Below are 22,374 nucleotides of genomic sequence, written 5' to 3' on the forward strand. Positions count from 1 at the left end.
CATATGCCTGCCCACATTTGCATATCAACACCTGTCCGGTATTTACAGCTTCACCCGGCCTGATGAAAGACAAACCAAACCCAGCTCTTTAAGTCACTGGCTGATAAAATTAATGTGTGTGTGTGTGTGTTACCTGCATGAGTGTGTCGCCCTGACAACCTCATCAGAACCCGGTCGAAACCTGTAATGGCACGGGAAGTGATGTCGTCAGTGTTGTCATGGGGACAAGTGCCCTGCATGTCCTTTAGCTCATCGGGAACCTTCAGTGTAACCTGTGTGTCTTTAATCTAGAAACACTTGGTTATGATTCTGCGGGGAAATTTGTCCCTGTGTTAGTGAGCACTTCTGCATCACAGGTGTGGCATATCAAGATGCTGATTAGACAGCAGGATTATTGCACAGGTGTGCCTTAGGCTGAACACAATAAAAGGCCACTCTAAAGTGTGCAGTTTTATCACACAGCACAATGCCACAGATGTTGCAAGATTTGAGAGAGCGTGCAGTTAGCATGCTGACTGCAGGAATGTCCACCAGAGCTGTTGCCTGTGAATTGAATGTTCATTTCTCTGCCGTCTCCAAAGGCGTTTCAGAGAATTTGGCAGTACATTTGGAGAGGTGTTCTCTCCATGGATGAATCCCGGTTTTCACAGTACAGGGCAGATGGCAGACAGTGTGTATGGTTGGAGTGAGAATCACCAGAGACCTTACGATACGATATTACGATATATACGATATATACGATACTGCGATATTAAATTAAATTTATGCATTTAGCAGACGCTTTTATCCAAAGCGACTTACATTGCATTCAGGCTAACAATTTTGCCTAACATGTGTTCCCTGGGATTCGAACTCCCAACCTTGCGCTTGCTAATGCAATGCTCTACCACTTGAGCTACAGGAACACACTGATATAACAGTGCAACTTGAACTTGTACAAAAAAAGTTGTGCAGAGACGTCAGCAATTATGGCATTTGAAAGTAAATTACTGTTAAATAAAACATGTAGTCTTACATCTAGGGATGCACCAAAAATTCTGTGCCGAAACAGAAACCGAAAATGCTTTGTAATGATTATTTTTAAATTTATTCAATAATATAAAGTAATTTTGTAAGACCTTTTAAATTTAACTAAATTTGAATGATCCTGAATAAAAATAAAAAAAAAACACAAGCCAATAAAATAACCACATTAAGAAAGATTAATAAATGTAACATATTGTTCATGTTAGTTAATACATTAACATTAACTAATGGGACCTTACTGTAAAGTGTTACCTTAATATTAAATATCAATTATTATTTTTATTCACTTCTATGTAACAGAATCAGATATATGTTGTTGTTAGTTTTTTTGGACTGATTATCCAAATAATATATATTCCTGCAAATCTATTATTATCATCACTGAAGGTAGCATCATTTTACCAGCGTTGCCCAGTACAGCTGAACTAGCCTACAACATGTTACAGCACAGAAGCACTACTGCAAACAGGAGCAAGTATACTGCATGGAAATGTTCTGTCACCGCGTTATTTGAGCATACTTTGCTTTAATGGTAAGCATGAGCAGAACATGAATGGAATGCATATTCATGGAGCAGAATATTGAATATTTCGGTGCATCCCTACTAACATCCCCTCCTTGCTTTCAAATCCAAAGTAAGTCCGTACATCCGATTTAAACGCAGATGGGGCTTTCTTGATAACCTTCCGCGATGTCGCCATCTTTATTTTACTAACTGACTCACAATCAACAACCTGATCAACTCTATGTGAAGGAGATGTGTAAATACAGTAAAACTGCACATTTTAGAGTGGTGTTTTATTGTGGCCAGCCTAAAATAAAGCTGTGCAATAATCATGCTGTCTAATCAGCATCTTGATATGCCACACCTGTGAGGTGGATGGATTATCTCGGCAAAGGAGAAGTGCTCACGAACACAGATTTAGACAGATCTGTGAACAATATTTGAGAGAAATAGGCCTTTTGTGTACATAGAAAAAGTCTTTAGATCTTTGAGTTCAGCTCATGAAAAATGGGGGCAAAAACAAAAGTGTTTATCATTTTATTCAGTGTAGATTTAAGGGGCAATTATTTTATCACATAGTATGAGGCGGGTTTGGACCACTTTTTCCCTCAGTAAATTAAATCATTTCAAAACTGCATTTTTTTATTTACTCTGGATATCGGAGTGTAATATTAAAATTTGTTTAATAATCTGAATCTTTTTAAGTGTGACAAATATGCAAAAAAAAAAACGTGTGTGTGTGTTTAATTTGAGGCATAATAATAGAAAGGAGGGACTTTGGGGAAAATGCTGGCAGGTGGAGAGAGAGAAGTAGAGATTTTGGATGGATCTGTCCATTTTTCAGTGCCAGGAGAGAGCGAACGAGAGGAAGAAAGGAAGGAAGGAGAGAATATTATGCAATGATCTCTCTATCCACCCACAGCTTTCAAACACTCTCCAATATAATTCACATAACACTTACGCAATATTCACACTGAATCCCACCTCTACCTCCAGCAGGAGCCCCTTCTGTTCTCACAGGAGCCATCGATTGTGCTGCGTGTGTGTGTGTGTGTGTGTGTGTGTTCATGTGTCTAAAATGCTATTTCCAGATTGGAGCAAAAGTTCAGACTTTTGCGTTTGTGTTGCCGTTTGCCATTATAATTAATTTCCCTAAAAAAAGAGTTAGGGAATAAAAAGATGATGATATTTTCTTGTGTTGTTCACTAATGAGATCACACACACACACACACACACACACATACAAATAAAAATACACACTTTGTATTTTCACGTTGTTAAAAATATTTGGAATCGAGTTCTTCTGTTGTTATAATTTAGAAACTATTATTATTTATCATTTCAAATAAAAATGTATAATTATAATAATTTATATAAATATATTTTTATATTTATAAATATTATTTATAAAATATTTTGGTTACACTTTATTTTGTGTCTTTGTTACAGTGTATTTATACATTTGAGTACTGAGTAATATTAATTTACATGTACAAACTACATATAGTATATGGTTAGGTTTAGGATTAAAGTTCGTCTTAGAATTACTTGCATGTAATTATGCATCATTTATTGTTATTGTTATTGTAAGTACGTACATGTAACGTGTAACAATATGATACTGAAAAACACAAATGTCTGGGCATGTCAAATCTTCTCTAGTGCCCCAAAACACTCAATAAAGCATTGCCAATATATTTATATAATCCTTACAACTAGTACAAATTATTTATTTATTTATCTTTTTTTTCATTCTTGTAATGTTCCAAATAGTTGGTTGTGGATTAAATTGCAAGAAAGTAGCTTTACATCTGACATTTATTTAACTTTCTGGTTTCGTCTGGTGAGGAAATCATACAGTATAAGCATCAAATTTCATGCAGATGATAGGCATGACAGAAGCGTTGATCTCTAAGGATATTTGGGGATTTTGATGTGTTGTGACGCACACAGGCGCATGTGTGAATATCACACCCCTCTGGTTTGTCCTATGCCAGGCTATTGTGTGTGGAGAGACGGGCTGCAGACTCGCAGAAAGGCCTTTTATGTGAGCTACACATCTCACATAATCACTGGCATAAAAAAATTATGAGAGTGGTCTTTGCTGTTTTTAATTTCTATTTCACACAGGTGTGTCACTGCTATTGTTTTTTAATATCCACCAAAGTAATTTTGTCACACTACACAACAAAATACAGAAAAATTACTGTCATGCTACTGAAAAATGGATTCAACCATATTAATTATTTAATCCCTCAACACTGATTATATGATCTCTCGGTTATATAAGCAGAAATTTTGCTGTAGAGATAAAGAAAGCTATTATATTTTGCTGAAATATTACAAAAATAGTTTTATGTTTTAATGAGTGTTACTGTTGTTTTTGTGTAGTTCTGGATGTCTGCTTTAGCCACAACTCTTCCCGTACCATGTGGAGCCTTTATGCCTGTTTTCGTTATTGGTATGTATTTGTATGTTAATTAAACTTTTAAAGCAATGCACCAAAAGTTATTTGAGTTAAAAAATTTCACTAATAGATATCGCAGTACTTCCCCAGTTGATTAATTACAGTACATGTTTTGTATTAGACATTTTCTGAAATGTTGTTTTTAAATATTAGGTTAAGTTTGCACTAATTTGCTTACATTTCCAGAGTTTAAATACGAACATTGGGTAAAGCCAGGTTCAAAATTCTTGTTTAAATTTGTTGGCGTGTTCGAGTTAAAGATTATTACTGAAGGGATTTTGGATTTTTCTTTCCATCACTCTATAAATCTAAAAATTCTGTCAGAAATAGAAAAGTACATTTTCACCATGTTTTTAGGAATTAAATGTTATAGAAATCATTGTGAATGATATATTAACAAACCCCTCTATAAAAAGCTTCAGAATATTGGTAGGAATAACACTCTTAAATTTGGTGTATGCAAGTAATGCTGAATTGGAAAAAGAAATACATTTTGTGAAAGCTACCTTTAAAGATATGTATGGATATTGTAATTGCAATATACAGATGCAAGCAGATAAGTTCCAAAATAAAAACTTGTGATTGATATATGAACAAACCTCTCAATAAAAACCTTTAGAATATATAGAGGAATAAAACTCTAAGTTTTGGTGTGTGTAAGTGCTGCTGAATTGGAAAACAAACTCATTTTGAGGAAAACAGACGCTAAAATCTATAGACGCAAATAGATAAAGTGCAATAATAAAAACCACGTGAATGATGTATGAACAAACCCTTCAGTAAAAACCTTCCGAATACAGAGATGAATTAAACCCTAAGTTTTGGTGCATGTAAGTGCTGCTGAAGTGGAGAAAAAACTCATTTTGAGAAAGCGGGCTTTAAATATTTGTACAGATGTGCATAGATACATTTCATAAAATAAACGTAAAAAAATAATAATTCTGATTGCTTCTATTGTTCTCACTTGTAAATTGCTTTGGATAAAAGCGTCTGCTAAATGATTAAATGTAAATGTGTATATTTTGGATATTTTCTGTCCACTTTTCTGAAACAAGACGCAAAATGGTTCAAAAGCTCAAAATTGGCAAGTGCATGAAAAAAACAAGTTTTTCCTGTAGTGTTTCGCCTATATGTTAAAAATATTTCATGCAATATATTTATTAAAATGTGACCTGGGAATGTGTGTTTCAGGTGCTGCGTTTGGCCGTTTGGTGGGTGAAAGTATGGCCGCATGGTTTCCAGAGGGCATTAATACGGACGGCATCATCTATCCCATAGTTCCCGGAGGATACGCTGTTGTGGGTGAGAAGCAAACTCTCTCGTACATGTGTAGAGCTTCAACAGACATGTTCACGCACATATTCATCACAGCTGATTACCTTTTATGGAAATTGCTGCATAGTGATTTTGAGAGGCATTGATTTAGTTTTGTTGTGTTTGGTCGTGGATTGTTGTTTTCGTTGTAGTACCCACTGGATTCAATTATGAAATAACAATAACCACTTTTGAATTATTATTGCTTTATTTGTAGCTTAATGGCCAATATGGTGAAGTGTTTAGCGAAGTGTATGATTGTGACCATCATAAGTAACTGTGACAAATTGTTTTTCTTAGAAGATTAAATATTTCAGTAATTCAATTCAAGTTTATTTGTACAGCGCTTTTTTCGATACAAATCATTGCAAAGCAACTTTACAGAAAACTAAGTTTCTACAATATTTAGTAGTAGCTTATCAGTGGTGACTCAGTTTATGTGCATACAGACGACGAACACTATTAACAGCAATTAATAGTGTATTATTGAAATTGAATAGTTTAAATAGTATTTAAAAAAATATTAAATATTAGTTATATTTTTATAAATATTTTACACAATTGTATTCATTTTATTCAAATATTAAATGTATACAGAAATGTTCTAATTAAAAAAATATATTTTTTATAATTTTTAAAAAAAAATTCTTGCTGTTTATGTTTAAGTACATGTAAGTGTTTTGTACGTATTTAATTGTGAAACACGTTGGGCTTCTTTGTGTTGTATTAAACTGTGCTATATAAATAAACAAGAATAAGAACAACGTTTCACTGCAACTTTAAGTGTAGGTATACGTATATAACAAATAAATCCTGAATCATGAACAATTGTAATACTAAAGTTTTCAACAACAACAAAAAAAATCAAGCTAAAACTAGAAATATACATACCAATTTCTTTTATTTTTACTGTATGTAGTTTTTTCTTTTTTGTGTTTGCATCATTGATTTTCTGTTCTGTGCAACTTGAAACTCTTTAAAATCACAATTCATTAAATATCTCTTCTTGTCTATTCATGAGTTTAAACTCAATAGTTTGTGTTCATTTGGTATTTTTTATTTTAGATCAGTAACCTAAAGTAAACCTATTTGACATGTATACATTTATGCATTTAGCGGACGCTTTTATCCAAAGTGACTTACAGTGCTAACATTCAGGCTAACGTTTTTAACCTAACACGTGTTCCCTGGGAATTGAACCCACAACCTTTTGCGCTGCTAACACAATGCTCTACCATTTGTTTTGTTAAATCGGTCTTTCTACAGGAGCTGCGGCGTTATCCGGAGCGGTCACACACACGGTTTCCACAGCGGTGATCGTGTTTGAGTTGACGGGTCAGATCAGTCACATTCTGCCCATCATGATTGCTGTGATTCTCGCCAACGCCGTCGCTCAGAGTCTTCAGCCGTCCATCTACGACTCCATAATCCGCATTAAGAAACTGCCTTACCTGCCCGAGCTCGGCTGGGGCCACCATGAGTGAGTCTCTCTATCTGTACATCTAATATCGCATTTTTCTACATCAGCACAGTCTTTGTAGGATTCAGTAACAACTATAAATAACTGAAGCAAAAATGCTTTTTTATTTTCTTCTTCTCACATGAAATCCAGTTTAGCAACTAGTTACATTTACCTGTTACAAGTTGCATTTTTATAACTAAATTCATGTTAAAGGTTTGCCCGAACATTTCTAATTTTAAATTAGTTTAGCTTGATGTAGTAAAATAACTAAAACTGCAATAAAACATAGACATTAAATAGACATTTAAAAACAACCTAAACTAATGTAAATGTCAAAAACCAAACAAAATTGATAAAATGTAAATAGAAAATATAAAAACTTATTTTTGAGTCTCATTGAGTCTCAATGATACTAAAGTAACAAAGAACTTGTAGCAAAAATGCTGATACACTTCTGGGTTCAAGGATTTATAACTTAAAAGCTGTAATGGCAGAAGAAATAAAGCAATTGTCAAACGCTTATTATATTATATATGCAATTAAAAGATAACATGATTTATTATTTTACTGTTGCATTCAACTACATCAACAAAGTAATCTATTTATTTGTTCATTTTTAAATGGATTTACATTTTTACTTTTGCATTAATACATTTTTACTCCATTTTATTAAGATCAACAGATAGAGATCGTGTTTTCTCTTCATTAGTGTAAATGGACAGAATGTGTGTAAATCGTCTAAAGTTACACACACACACACACACACACACACATCAATCTTAGTTTCCGAGGCTTTCAGATTTTCAGGATTACAAAGTTTCAGATTTTGTTGCCGTGTGTGTGTGTGATTGTGTTTCTGTTGTGATTAAAAAGCCGAAAATGGGAGCAATGGTGCAAAATGTGCGTCCGCACACACACACACACACACACACACACACTTACAGGTGTTTTGCTCTGAATGACTTTGTTTCTGAGGCATCTGAGAGATGCATTTATACCTGTCAAGAGAACAATTACGTAACTGTGTGTGTGTGTGTGTGTGTGTGTGTGTGTGTGTGTGTGTGTGTGTGTGTGTGTGTGTGTGTGTGTGGGAAGTCAGATTTTTGCTGAGTAAGAATCTGCAGAAAACTCACATATCAGCAGGATGCACACACACACTCTCATACACACACACACACACACACACACACATTCATTGACATTCAACACTCTCTCTCTCTCTTTCAGTCTGTTTCCACACAATTCTGCCAAAAATACCAATCAAAACAGAAACAAAATATGTCTTGTATGCCAACAACAAAATATTGTTTAAATAAAACAAAGGATAACGTTTGCGTTCATACCGATTAGATATATTTGTACTTTTTTTCTGAAATACATTTTTTTACAAAAATTTGGCAATAAGCAGGGTTATTATAGTTTACAAAAAAATAAAAAATAATAAAACCATTAAAGAATTTTTTTTTAAGTAAAATAAAATATAAAAACATTTTATTTCTAATTGCCAAAGCAACATCTCTTATTTTAATTCGATGTTCTTAAATAATGCTTGAATGAAATAAAAACAAACATTAATAAACTAAAATAAAAATTATTAAAACTATATAGAAATTAAATGAGAGTTTAAGCATCAGTTCGGTCATAATTGAGCTGCTGTAGTGAAGGATGAGTTTGTAAACGCTGGAAACCTTTCAGCATCTCACAGAGATGTCTCTGTCTGCAGGAAGTATAATATCCGTGTGGAGGACATCATGGTCAGAGATGTTCGTTACATCACACTGAACTCCACCTACAGAGAGCTTCACGAGATCCTCCTGATAGGAAACCTCAAAACAGTGGCGCTGGTGGAGTCTGCAGGTACAAACACACGCTTGCTCTATATCTACATTATACAGATACATATACATATACATGGCTGGTTTGTCTTTTTAGTTTGCACTTTTTTCAAATGTTTGTTTTGTTGTAATTGATACATTTTTATTGGCTTTAAATAAAACTAAATTAATAAAAAAATTCTAAAATGTTAACTTTTTGTTTCTGAAAAATCAAAACAAATAAGTCAAAAAGGTTGTTATTGACGATTGTGTGTAAAAACCGGAAAAAAATAGAATGTGGTTCAAATAATTTAAAATAATTATTATAATGATGAAATTACAGACATTTGATGTGTTTGAAACATATATATTATATATATGTGTGTGTGTGTGTGTGTGTGTGTGTGTGTGTGTGTGTGTGAGAGAGAGAGAGATTGTGTGTGTGTGTATTTTATTTGTTAATTTTTTTACTTAGTATTTTTTTAGCATTTTTTTATTGTAACTAAGATTTTTTTTTGTAATTTTGTTGTGTTTTTGACATTTTTATTAGTAATTATGAATTTTTATTTCAGTTTTAGTTTGTTATTTTAGTACTTCATGTTAAACTAAACAAAATTGAGAAATATTAAATTGGCAACAAGCTGAAATATATATATGAAAAAAAAAAAATTATATATATATATATATATATATAATTTTTTTTTTTTTTCACTTAATGTGCAGTTTATTTTTACTTTTATGTTTTTTTTTATTACCAATAATAACCATGATATATGTATTCCCAATACAACCATTGGAAAGTTTTGGTTGGTATTTAGTGTACATTGTGCATTGTGTTGTTGTTTTTTTGTTTTTGTTTTTTTACATTTTTGAAGGAAGTCTCTTCTATTCTCCAACAATGCCTTTATTTGATTTTTTTTTAACACAGTTCTATTGTAAAATATTATAATTTAAAAAAAACTTTTCTGTGTGAATCTGTGTTAAAGTGTAATGTATTTCTGTGATGCTCCGCTGTATTTTCTGCATCATTCCTCCAGTCTTCAGTGTCACATGATCTTCAGAAATCAGAATAATATGATGATTTACTGCTCAAGAAACATTTCTGATTATCATCAATGTTGAAAACAGTCGTGCTGCACGATATTTGTCATTTTTCATTTTATTTTTCAGGATTCACAGATGAATACAAAAAGTTCCAAAGAACAGCATTTCTTTGCAATAGAAACCTTGTAAATGTCTTTACTGTCACTTTTGGTCAGTTTAAGCATTGCTTTCTCTGCTCTCTAGAGTCGATGATCCTGCTGGGCTCTATTGAGCGTGCTCAGTTACAGGCGCTCCTCGCGCAGCATCTGAGTCGCGAGCGCCGGCTGGAGTTCATACGCGATCGCGCCGACGTTGAGAGAAAACGCGTGTCTGTGATCAGCACTCCCAGCAGCGAGGAGGGGGGTCAAAAGGTCAACCACGAGGTTCGCTTCCAGGTCAGAGGGCAAACGTTTACTTGACTCTCTCGTCTGACTCCACAAACTGTGTTTTCTCAGTTTCTGAGACGTGATCTGTGTTTGTGAGTGCAGATCTCCACAGAAGAGTCTTCGTTCACACCGACCCATCCCATTTCACCTAAACCTCTCAAACCTGCGCTGAAGAGGACGTCTACCGCAGAGAAAAACATCGAGATCCCCACAAGTAATGGCACACACACACTTTTACTTATCCGTGGAAACACGGATGTAACAATATCAAAATAACGCAATATGGTATCGTGATACGGTATCATGATACGATATCACGATACAAATCCACAATACGATATTTATTGTGATTAAAAAAACACGTGAAGAATTGGAAAAATAATGAAAGTTAAATTAATCTATGTAATGTACTTTAAGAGTTCAAAATTAAGAGCTGCATCTCATATTCTTAACTAATAAAACTCAGAAAAATGACTTAAAAGAACTTTAAAGTGGACTCAACCCCCTGTTATTTGTTATATAGTGTCTGAGTCTAAATTACATTGGTGTTTGAGGAAGACAAACAGATTAGAATAGATTAATAATAATAACAACAATGACAGTAAAAGTTTTAATTGTAAAACAATTGCACTGTAAATGAAAATGAATATTTAATATATATTTATTTTTGCATACACTATATTATTATTTATATATTATAAATAATATATTATTTTTGCTTTACACTACAGTACATTAATAGGATCACAATACTTCTTTGAACCTACATTGAAAGCGATATTTTGAATTTGGACTGCATTGAATTTTAAACCGCTAGCTTTCAGTGATTCATTCTGCACTTTAAGCTTTATTTGGAAGGAAATCTCCAGCTTTAGTGAAAACGTATTAATTGTGTCTTATAAAAACACACTCACTACCAATCTAGTGAAACGCTGTAATCGTCTGCCGCTGAAATAAAGCATAACTGGTGGCAGTTGCGTTCCGTTAGCACTTATTTTTATGACTTTTCCCCCTCACATCACATATTATAGTAATCATCCTAAAAGCTTAAAAACTCAAAATTCATCTTGTGAAAATGAGTTTGAAATCAGACATTGCGTTACTATGAAAGTAGTACTTTTTTAGTTTTTACGATATCAACTTCAACTTCGGAACATAACTTAATTAGCAATTTTAGATTCCAAAGATGTAATTTTTATTATATTTATAAATGTAACTTTAGATTCCAGATGTAAAAATATATTTTATAAATTAACAAAAAATGTTTTTACTACAGTACATTTCATTTCCTATAAATTTTAACGTTTACATTTTTTTTTTAATGCTTTTACTTCAGCAGGCTCCTGATTGTCTCCTTTAAGAAGAGACAAAACATTCATGAGTTACAATCATTTAAGTTTGGATAGTAATTTGATTATTATAATTTTTTTAAATATAAAATATCTATACCACTGGATTGCATAAAGGTGACATTTTTGTGCTTTTAAAGGTTTTTTAAAAATATATTATATTATATTATATTATATTATATTATATTATATTATATTATATTATATTATATTATATTATATTATATTATATTATATTATTTAGTGCTGTCAAACGATTTATCACTTCCAAAATAAAAGTTTTTGTGTACATAATGTGTGTGTGTACTGTGTATATTTATGTATATATAAATATACACACATACAGTATATATTTAGAAAATATTTACATATGTATACAATTATAAATATATTTAATATATAAACAACATATTTTTCTTAAATATATTCATGCATGTGTTTGTATTAATACATACATAATAAATATACTCAGTACATGAATCATTAAGGATGTAATTAATCTTGATTAATTGTTTGACAGCACTAATTATATTATATTATATTATATTATATTATATTATATTATATTATATTATATTACATTGTATTGTATTGTATTGTTTTGTATTATATTATTTTATATTGTAAATTGTGAGTGTTTTCTGTGTTTTTCAGGTCCTCATGATTCTGGCATTGGCTTAAAGAATCTGTTATGTGCTCGACCTCAGACTGATGCAATGGAGGTGAGACACTCACACACACACACACACACACACACACACACACACACACACGTTTATGTTTATATGAGGGTAATCATATGAAGTTTTTGTTGGATGTGTTGTGTTTCCCTCCCTCTCTGTTATGGAAGAATAATAATGTGGAGCACACAGTGGCTCCTGACTTCAGGCCCAAACGCGTCAGGATTTCGGTCTTGGTAAGAGCCGCTATTAATTAAAACACGGGCTCGTTAAATCATCATGTCATCATCTGACATCATCTTATCATAAACCCCTTCCTCATTCCTGTTCCTGACCTTTGACCTGCAGAACCGCTGGGTGCACAAATAGAGAATCACTGGAATTTTACAGTAAAGATAGACAATATTGTTTTTTCATTGTGCGATAAACATTAAACTCCGTTTCATTGTTTTGATCCGTCTGCACTGGACCGGCATTAAAGGTCAGAAAGAGTGTAATCTAGCAGGAACGTTGGAGGCAAGCCAAGCATGTGTAGCTGTCAATCATCAGCATGAACTGGCCAATCATTGTGAGTTGCATGAGAAGTGGGCGGAGCCAATGAATGACTGTGTCCTATAACACTCTGTCTCGCTCACTTCATATAAAACTTAGAGTTTAGATCCTAAACTTTAAAGGATAGCTCACCTAAAAAATAATCCTTTCATCATTTACTCACCCTCATGTCACTCCAAACCTGTATGACACACCTTTGAGGTTTTTTAGTAAAAGTCAGTGTGGTTTTCTCTCTTTTCTTTGTATCTGCTTCATTTATTTACTTCATAATAGATAAAAGGTGTCAAAGAGCTTTGATTTGAATAGCTAAATATCATATCTAATTTGAATAGCTAAATATTACATCTGATTCATATTAATGAATAATTAAATAAACACATTGTGAATAAATAAAAATTATTTCATAATAAATATCATTATTAATGTTAATACAATTTCAGAGTTACTAGTCATTGTTGCAGCTCTTTTAATTTTAAAATGTAAAAAAATTAGATGCATGTAAATTTATTCTCATATACAGTAACTCTTTAATTTTCCAAAATTAAAATAATTCTCCATTAATATAGAATTTTATATATTATATTATATTATACTTATTTTAAGGCAAGTTTTTTTTTTTTTACTTTTTAGTAAGTTTCCATTTGTTAATATTAGTTAACTTCATTAATTAAACATGAATTAACAATGAAAAATACTAAAGCATTTGTTAATATCAGTTATATTTAATATTAATTTTAACATTTACTAATACATTATTGAAATTTTGTTGAATTTATTTTTAACTAAATTATGCTGAATAATGACACTTTTATGGTCTTTTAAACCGCTTTATAGATTAAATTGAACTCATTTCACTTATTATTCTGTTTATGAATGTAAAGATGCTTTGAAATGATTTGAGTTGTATATAGCGCTATAAAAAAAGTTACTTGCTATTATGTGAAATTAAGTATTTTATTGACCAACTTTATACAAAGGTGAATAAATACTGTAGCAAATGTATTGTTGGTTGTTAGTTAATGCACTGATGGATGTTACTGTAAAGTGTTGCCTATATTTCTCTGTGAATGATTTCTAGCGTCAGTCAGTGCAGCTGTTGAATGACCCACATCTTGTGTAAATTAATCCACACTGTTTGTGCAAATATATTTCTGAAATCTGAACTAGTGTGTCATGTGTGATGATGTCACACAGTTGCTATGGAGACACATTTGCGTACTTTGTAGCATGATGAACGTACTGTATATTAACAGCATAATGGCTCCATAATGATTGAAGCTTCATCACAGTTCTTCAACAGCAACAGAAATCCATATTATATGCTTCTGGCCCATTTTACTGTCAGAACAACTTAATTATGTGTGTTTAAAAATATATACAAAAAAGAGAAAGCCATACCGTATTATTGTTGTTGTTTTTTTCAGTTATTTTGCACTTAATATTATGGAAATGGACAGTGCAAAACAAATGGAAAAACATTGCATGGTTTTCTCTCTATTATTTTACATTCTTAATTTAATTACTTGATTTGGTTGTTATAAATGGCCGAATTATGTATGTTTAATTTATGGAAGGATGGAACGGAGACTGTAAACTAAACGATCCAATGCACATTGGCATGCAATTATTGCATCCAGCTGCCACTGATCACAGTGTGAGTATAAGAAGGCAGCAGGTGCAATGCATACCTGCCTTTCACTGAGGAGCCGAGCCGGAGACATTCCCTTTTGATTGTGATCCCTACCAAAGCGCCACGGGTGCTGCCCCTTCCAGTGCCCTTTGCGAGCTGCCTGCGGCCCTATTAGGTGTAGACCGGGGCTTGGAACAAGTAGGTCCACTCACCATTGTCAAAGCACTACCTCACTGGGTGAGATTGGACAACACTGGGAAACCCCATCCTTCCCGAAGGACAACACTGGGAAACCCCATCCTCCCCAAATACACATATAGCATCTGTTTAGGTGTATATGGAGAAATTTGAGGGGATTAAACCCCTCTTGGGAAGGCAGAAGTCTGCCGTGGAAACACGGGCTCTAAGGCTATACCGTGGACTATACACATACGAGTGCCGCTTAGATCTCAATATGGAACCCAGCCTTCCACGGTTCTCACAGATTCATCATGAAGGATTGGCGCCGGACGTTCCGCCACGTCCAGCTGCTTAGGGTGATGGAGGATCTCAACAGGGTCTACAGTACGGACACTCTGGAGCAGTTTAAGTCCAATCGAAAGGTTGTGGGTTCGAGTCCCGGGCCGGCAGAAATTGTGGGTGGGGGGAGTGCATGTACAGTTCTCTCTCCACCCTCAATACCACGACTTAGGTGCCCTTGAGCAAGGCACTGAACCCCCAACTGCTCCCCGGGCGCCGCAGCATAAATGGCTGCCCACTGCTCCGGGTGTGTGCTCACAGTGTGTGTGTGTGTGTTCACTGCTCTGTGTGTGTACATTTCGGATGGGTTAAATGCAGAGCACAAATTCTGAGTATGGGTCACCATACTTGGCTGAATGTCACTTCACTCTTCACTCTCTACCAGTTTGAGGTGAGAACACAGGAGGATACCGGCTCTACACGAAGCCTATAGGACCTAGCGAACGTTTTAGGGGTCGCCCAGCCCGCAGCTCTACAAATATCTGTCAGCAAGGCGCCACGAGCCAGCGCCCAGGAGGATGCAACACTTCTAGTTGAGTGAGCTCACAACCTTAACGGGCAGGGCACATCCTGAGCCTGATAAGCCAGGGTTATGGCATCCACAATCCAGTGGGCCATCCTCTGCTTAGAGATGGCACTCCCCTTCTGCCGTCCTCCGTAACAGACAAAGAGCTGGTCTGAGGTCCTGAAGCTTTGTGTCCGGTCTATGTAGCATCTCAATGCTCGGACGGGACAGAGCAAAGCCAGGGCTGGGTCTGTCTCCTCCAGGGGCAGCGCTTGCAGGTTCACCACCTGGTCTTTGAAGGGTGTAGTGGTAACCTTGGGCACGTAGCCATGCCGGGGCCTCAGGATTACCCGGGAGTCAGCCGGCCCAAACTCTAGGCACAACCTCGTCGACCGAGAATGCATGCAGGTCCCCTACCCTCTTGATGGAGGCCAGTGCAAGCAGGAGCAGAGTTTTCAATGAAAGAAACTTTAGCTCCACTGAATGCAAAGGCTCGAATGGGTGCTGCTGTAGTGTTTTAAGCACTAGAGTCAGGTCTCAAGAGGGTATAGAGGGGGGCCGGGACGGATTTAACCTCCTAGCCCCTGTAAGGAACCTGATGACGAGGTCATGCTTACCATGCTTCTCTTTCTCTCTCTCTTTCTAACTCTTTCTCTCTCTCTCTCTCTCTCTCTGTCTCTCTCTCTCTCTCTCTCTCTCTCTCTCTCTCTCTCTGGTAGTTGTGCATTAAGTGGTTTACCGAGGTAAAAGAGCGAGACCCGCAGGCCTTCTGTCTGCTCATTACATTGCGCTCACATTTCTACAGAAGCCAGCACTAATGGATGGAGGTTTTATTAATGCATAGAGAGTGCTGCCAAGATGTATACGCCTGTTTGTGTGTGTGTGTGTGTGTGTGTGTGTGATATACTTGTACAGAGAAAAGTGCAACTGCAGGCTGATCTCATCGATTAAATCTAGCATGAGAGAGATGAAGAGGGAGGAAGAGGAACTCTTATCTGTCGACTGCCAAAGCTGCGCTCCGAGATATTGATCAGAAGACACAACATATTAGCATTACAAACCATCAACACACACTCATATATTACACCCAAACAAATTCGGATGTCAAAAAGTCATTTTAGATTCCCAAGTTTCTGGAAAGGGCTTTGTGTATTCAGAGTTGTCATGTTTCTTATATAATGTTACTGCAAAGCACTTCATCTGAGTGACAGCATGTGTGTGTGTGTGTGTGTGTGTGTGTGTGTGTGTGTGTGTGTGTGTGTGTGTGTGTGTGTGTGTTTCAGGAGGATCCAGACGCAGAGGATGACATGACTCTTGGCGAGGTGAGGACACTGCGGCTGTAATAGTGAAAACCTCTCATAAAATATGTTTAGATGCACACTACTAATCTGCTTGTAATTTATATAAATGCTACTTATAAACGCTCTCTATTTTTAAATGCCAAGGAAGGTACTATGACAAACTAAAGCATTCTATTTAAATGCTATATTTTTGATGTTGAAAAGTGCAAATCCTTTTATTCTTAATAAGTGATGTACTTCAGATAACAAAACTGAAATCTCACAAAAAATTACCATATATTTACATATTACAGTATTTTTTTATTGCTATATTTACAATGTTTATGAGAAAGGTTTAAATGAACAGACCCACATAGACAAATACAGAGACACTGATGAAGAAATATAAAACAGATGACATTAAAGAAAAAATGCATAAATTACAAGTAAATAGAGTAAATAAACAGTCTCTGTCTGTGGATGCAGATTGAGGAGTGGGAGGAGCAACAGCTTGACGAGCAGGTGAACTTCAACAGCTGCAAGATTGACCCCGCCCCCTTCCAGCTGGTGGAGCGCACTTCACTGCACAAGGTGTGTGTGTGTGTGTGTGTGTGTGTGTGTGTGTGTGTGTGTGTGTGTGTGTGTGTGTGTGCGCGTGTGTGTGTGTGTGTGTGTGTGTGCGCGTGTGTTTGAAGAAAGTGTATAAGGTAAGGATCAACAGTATATGAATGTAAGCTCTGTTGACGCTTTTTAATAAAGTGCTTTGCGCACACACACACACACACACACACACACATACATACACGCATGCTGACACTGGATTTATCGTGTGCTTTTGCAAACTCACTTGTGGCAAGGGCAAAGAAAGTGTTCATTAAGACTCGCTCTGTATGGGAGGCCGTTTGAGGCGAAACCCTTTGAAAACTTGCGATACACACTGAAACACTTGCGATACACACTGAAACACTTGCGATACACACTGAAACACTTGCGATACACACTGAAACACTTGCGATACACACTGAAACACTTGCGATACACACTGAAACACTTGCGATACACACTGAAACACTTGCGATACTCACTGAAACACTTGCGATACACACTGAAACACTTGCGATACACACTGAAACACTTGCGATACACACTGAAACACTTGCGATACACACTGAAACACTTGCGATACACACTGAAACACTTGCGATACACACTGAAACACTTGCGATACACACTGAAACACTTGCGATACTCACTGAAACACTTGCGATACACACTGAAACACTTGCGATACTCACTGAAACACTTGTGCATATAAGTGAAACAATATATATCTGTGCAAATATATAAAAACTTTGAAACATTCTCGCGTGTGAGAGAGCATTAACATTTTCAGTGTGTCCGGAAGTCGTTTCATTGCAACTGGAAGTTATACTTCTTCTTCTTCGGTTATATGGCGGGTAGCACCAAAGTTAGGTGCATTATCGCCACCTACTGTATTGGAGTTTGAACCAGAGTTTACCCTTTCAAAACGTGAGATAAAAAAATTATAATAATATAAAATTAAAATAAAAAATATATATATATATATAATTTCTTTTTTTTTTTTTACATAAATACATTTAAACCCACTAACCGGAAGTTATTGCTCAAATATTCTCCTCATATATTTGGACTAAATGAACCGGAGGACAAGGGGAAAGAAAATGTAAAAAAAAAAAAAAGTTTTTAAAAATCAGAATTGGCAATAACACACGAGTGATCCCATACGAAAAAGCCTAGTGTAAAGAATAACAACAAATACCTCATTTTTTAAACAAGTTTGGAAGGAGCCATATACGTGGAGAATATTTGAACTATAACTTCCTGTTGCAATGAAACGACTTCCGGACACACTGAAAATGTTTATGCTCTCTCACACGCGAGAATGTTTGAAAGTGCAGTCTTTGTGCAGGCACAACAGTACGTGGGCGATTACAGGGCATATGCAAAGAGTTTCTATGTAACCGCATGTCTTTCATATATTTGCAAAGACATATAGTGTTTCACATGTATGCGAAAGTAATTCACTTGTACGCACAAGTGTTTCAGTGAGTATCGCAAGTGATTCATTTGTACACGCAAGTGTTTCAGTGTGTATCGCAAGTGATTCACTTGTACACGCAAGTGTTTCAGTGTGTATCGCAAGTGATTCACTTGTACACGCAAGTGTTTCAGTGTGTATCGCAAGTGATTCACTTGTACACGCAAGTGTTTCAGTGTGTATCGCAAGTGTTTCAGTGTGTATCGCAAGTGATTCACTTGTACACGCAAGTGTTTCAGTGTGTATCGCAAGTGATTCACTTGTACACGCAAGTGTTTCAGTGTGTATCGCAAGTGATTCACTTGTACACGCAAGTGTTTCAGTGTGTATCGCAAGTGATTCACTTGTACACGCAAGTGTTTCAGTGTGTATCGCAAGTGTTTCAGTGTGTATCGCAAGTGTTTCAGTGAGTATCGCAAGTGTTTCAGTGTGTATCGCAAGTGTTTCAGTGTGTATCGCAAGTGTTTCAGTGTGTATCGCAAGTGATTCAGTGAGTATCGCAAGTGATTCACTTGTACACGCAAGTGTTTCAGTGTGTATCGCAAGTGTTTCAGTGAGTATCGCAAGTGTTTCAGTGAGTATCGCAAGTGTTTCAGTGAGTATCGCAAGTGTTTCAGTGTGTATCGCAAGTGTTTCAGTGTGTATCGCAAGTGATTCACTTGTACACGCAAGTGTTTCAGTGTGTATCGCAAGTGTTTCAGTGTGTATCGCAAGTGTTTCAGTGTGTATCGCAAGTGATTCACTTGTACACGCAAGTGTTTCAGTGTGTATCGCGAGTGTTTCAGTGAGTATCGCGAGTGTTTCAGTGAGTATCGCGAGTGTTTCAGTGTGTATCGCAAGTGATTCACTTGTACGACAAGTGTTTCAGTGTGTATCGCAAGTGTTTCAGTTGTACGACAAGTGTTTCAGTGTGTATCACAAGTTTTCAATGGGTTTCGCCTCAAACGGCCTCCCATAGCTCTGCAGTGGTGCACACACACACTCTCTCTCTCTCTCTCACACACACACACACACACACACACAAACTGTGAATGTGTTTAATGCAGTCCAGTCATCCTTCTCTTACTCATTTCTACACTTGCATGCGCACTCATTATATCTCTATCCACACACTCACTGAATGATTTATGTGTTTTGTGTGCATGTGTGTGGTCAGAATATAGCTTAATTTATTCATTTGCCTTTTGCAGTGTATCATGAAAAACAACACTGGCAATGTTTTTAATGCATGAAAGCACTACCATTTATGCATTATTATTTATTTGTTTGCCCGGTGGCTCTCTGGTCTCTCTGACAGACTCACACCATCTTCTCTCTGCTGGGTTTGGATCACGCTTACGTCACCAGCATTGGGAGACTCATAGGAGTAGTTTCACTGAGAGAGGTGAGAGATTCATGGGATCAAAGCTGTATTTTCAGCTTAATACTTCAGAGATCATTCTAATATGCTTCTCAACAAACATTATGGAAGCTTACTTGTGCTACAAATAAAATGTAATTGCGACTTTTAATCTCAAAACTTTTTTCTCGTAATTCTTAATCTTATATCTCACAACTTTTTTTCTCACGATGTACTTTCTTGCCATTTTTTCTTGCATTTCTGATTTTTATTTATTTTTTCCTCACTTTTCTTTCTTTCTCGCATTTCTTGCAAGTTTTTTTTCTTGCAATTGACTTTTTTCTAGCAGTTAAGACGTTTTTTTAACAGTTTTGAATTATGAATTTTTTATTTTTTATCTCAGTTCTAGGGAAGCCTGTTTCCAGCAGGTAATTGTGACTTTTTATCTTGTGATTGTAAGTTTTATATGTCACAATTAACTCTTTTATTAATTTCTTTTATTCAGTGGTGGAAATTGGCTTCCAAACAGTTCTGGAATTTTTTTTCTACTATTACGTTTTTCTATCAATTCTGCATTTTCTCACAAAACTGAATTTTTCTCACAATTATTGACTTTTGCCAGCAGTTACGACTTTCTTACAATTTTTTTTTCTTGCAATTCTGAGTTTTATATCTCTCAATTCTGGACTTTTTTACTCTCAATTGTGACATTTTTTGCAATTCTGATATATATATATATAATTTTATTATTTTTTTTTTATTTTTTTTAGAAAAGTCAGAATTGTGAGGAAGAAAATTGCAATTATCCATAGTGCAAACAAGCTTCTATACATTTCTGATTATTATCAATGTTGAAAACAATTGTGCTGCCCAATATTTTCATTGTTTTCGTGATGCATTTATTTTTTATTTTTCATGATTCACGGATGAATAGAAAGTTCAAAAGAGCAACATTTATGTGCAATATAAATCTTTTGTAACATTATAAATGTGACTTCAGATCAGTGTGATGTGTCTGTTAATGGTTAATCATCTGCGCTGTAGCTGCGTAAAGCCATCGAGGGCTCGATGACGGTGAAAGGCGTGAAGGTTCGTCCGCCGCTGGCCAGTTTCAGAGACAGTGGCACCAGTGGCACCAGCAGCGAAAGCGAAGCCACTGAGCTTCACAAACTGTGGGATCGTCACACCAGCATCAGCATTCCCCGAGAACACCAGCCCAACGCCTCCGACTCAGATGACAAGTCACAGTGACCCGCAGCCGACGCTCTCATCCAAAAACACTCCGGTCTTCCCCTTCTGGAGAATCAGGGACTGTCTGGACTCTGTCGAGGCTCCTCCAGTGTGTGTGTCTGTGTGTGTGTGTTTATATGTGTGTGTGTTGCAGACGCAGACCAGAGATGGATCATTTCATTTTAGACGTTACCTATCATTCCCTTTTTCACTATTTAAGAAATGTGATGCACAAGATCTGTTTGAACGCTTCATCTGTTGACTCATGTTTTTTATGTCGGGGAATTTATATATCCGTTTTTTTCTCTTGCAGTCGCACTTATGACTTTTCCTGCAGTTAGGTCTTTTCTTCTCGCAATGGACTTTTTTTCTTGCTATTCTAAACAATTCTCGCAATTGTTATTACTTTTTTCTTGTAATTGGAAGAAATCTTGTTGACTTCTTGACTTTTCTCGATAGTCTTTTTTTTCTCGCAGCTATGACTAATCGCAAGTGACTTTTTTCTTGCGATCATGTCTTTACTTCTCTCATTGGACCTTTTTATTCTTGCTTTTCTAAAATGATCATTACTTTTTGAGTTTTCCTCTTGCATTGCCATTCTGATTTATTGCCTCTAAATAATGCATTTTCTCTATTTTTCTAGCTCTTTTGACTTTTCTAGCTAGTCTTTATCTCATAATCATGTTTCTTTTCTCGCAATTTACTTTTCTCTTAGTTACAACTATTCTCGCAATTAGAACTTTTTCTCACAATCATGACTTCTCGCAATTAGGATTTTCTCACAGTAGATTTTTTTTTCTGAATTATGACTTTTCTTCTTGCAATTGACTTTTTTTTTCACATGCATGACTTTTTTTCTCCCAATTGAGACTTTTCCACAAGTATACATTTTCTTCGCACAATCATGAATTTTCTCAAAAAAAAAATTCCCAGCAATTTTGACTTCTGTTATGATTTTTTCACAATTATGACTTTTCCGTGATTATATTTTTTTACCAGTTTTGACTTTTTTCGCAATTATGACACTTCATCTCGCAACTGACTTTTTTTTCACAGTCATGACTATTTTCGCAAGTAGGGTCGCAAAGGGGTGGAAAATTTCCAGTAAATTTCTGAAAACTTTCCAAAAATCTCTGGAAGATTCCAACAAATC

At 35.5% G+C, this 22,374-nt stretch overlaps 1 protein-coding gene across 2 annotated transcripts in view; it reads left to right on the forward strand.

Annotated features, from left to right (window-relative positions):
• LOC132107663 (chloride channel protein 2-like) overlaps positions 1–21,604 on the forward strand; it is a 61,003-nt gene extending 39,399 nt beyond the window's left edge. Inside the window, exons 13-23 of one of the 2 annotated variants that reach the window (XM_059513778.1) lie at positions 3,923–3,992; positions 5,190–5,300; positions 6,579–6,792; positions 8,498–8,631; positions 9,876–10,066; positions 10,160–10,271; positions 12,061–12,128; positions 16,576–16,614; positions 17,059–17,163; positions 19,950–20,036; positions 21,036–21,604. In XM_059513778.1, coding sequence (XP_059369761.1) covers positions 3,923–3,992; positions 5,190–5,300; positions 6,579–6,792; positions 8,498–8,631; positions 9,876–10,066; positions 10,160–10,271; positions 12,061–12,128; positions 16,576–16,614; positions 17,059–17,163; positions 19,950–20,036; positions 21,036–21,242 — 1,338 coding nt within the window. In that variant the 3' untranslated portion in view covers positions 21,243–21,604. The remainder of the gene's footprint in view (positions 1–3,922; positions 3,993–5,189; positions 5,301–6,578; positions 6,793–8,497; positions 8,632–9,875; positions 10,067–10,159; positions 10,272–12,060; positions 12,129–16,575; positions 16,615–17,058; positions 17,164–19,949; positions 20,037–21,035) is intronic. The other variant, XM_059513779.1, reaches the window with a different exon arrangement.
• The last annotated feature ends 770 nt before the right edge of the window (positions 21,605–22,374 follow it).

The sequence above is a fragment of the Carassius carassius genome, chromosome 28 (genome assembly GCF_963082965.1).
Source record: "Carassius carassius chromosome 28, fCarCar2.1, whole genome shotgun sequence".
In the NCBI taxonomy this organism is placed as follows: Eukaryota; Metazoa; Chordata; class Actinopteri; order Cypriniformes; family Cyprinidae; genus Carassius; species Carassius carassius.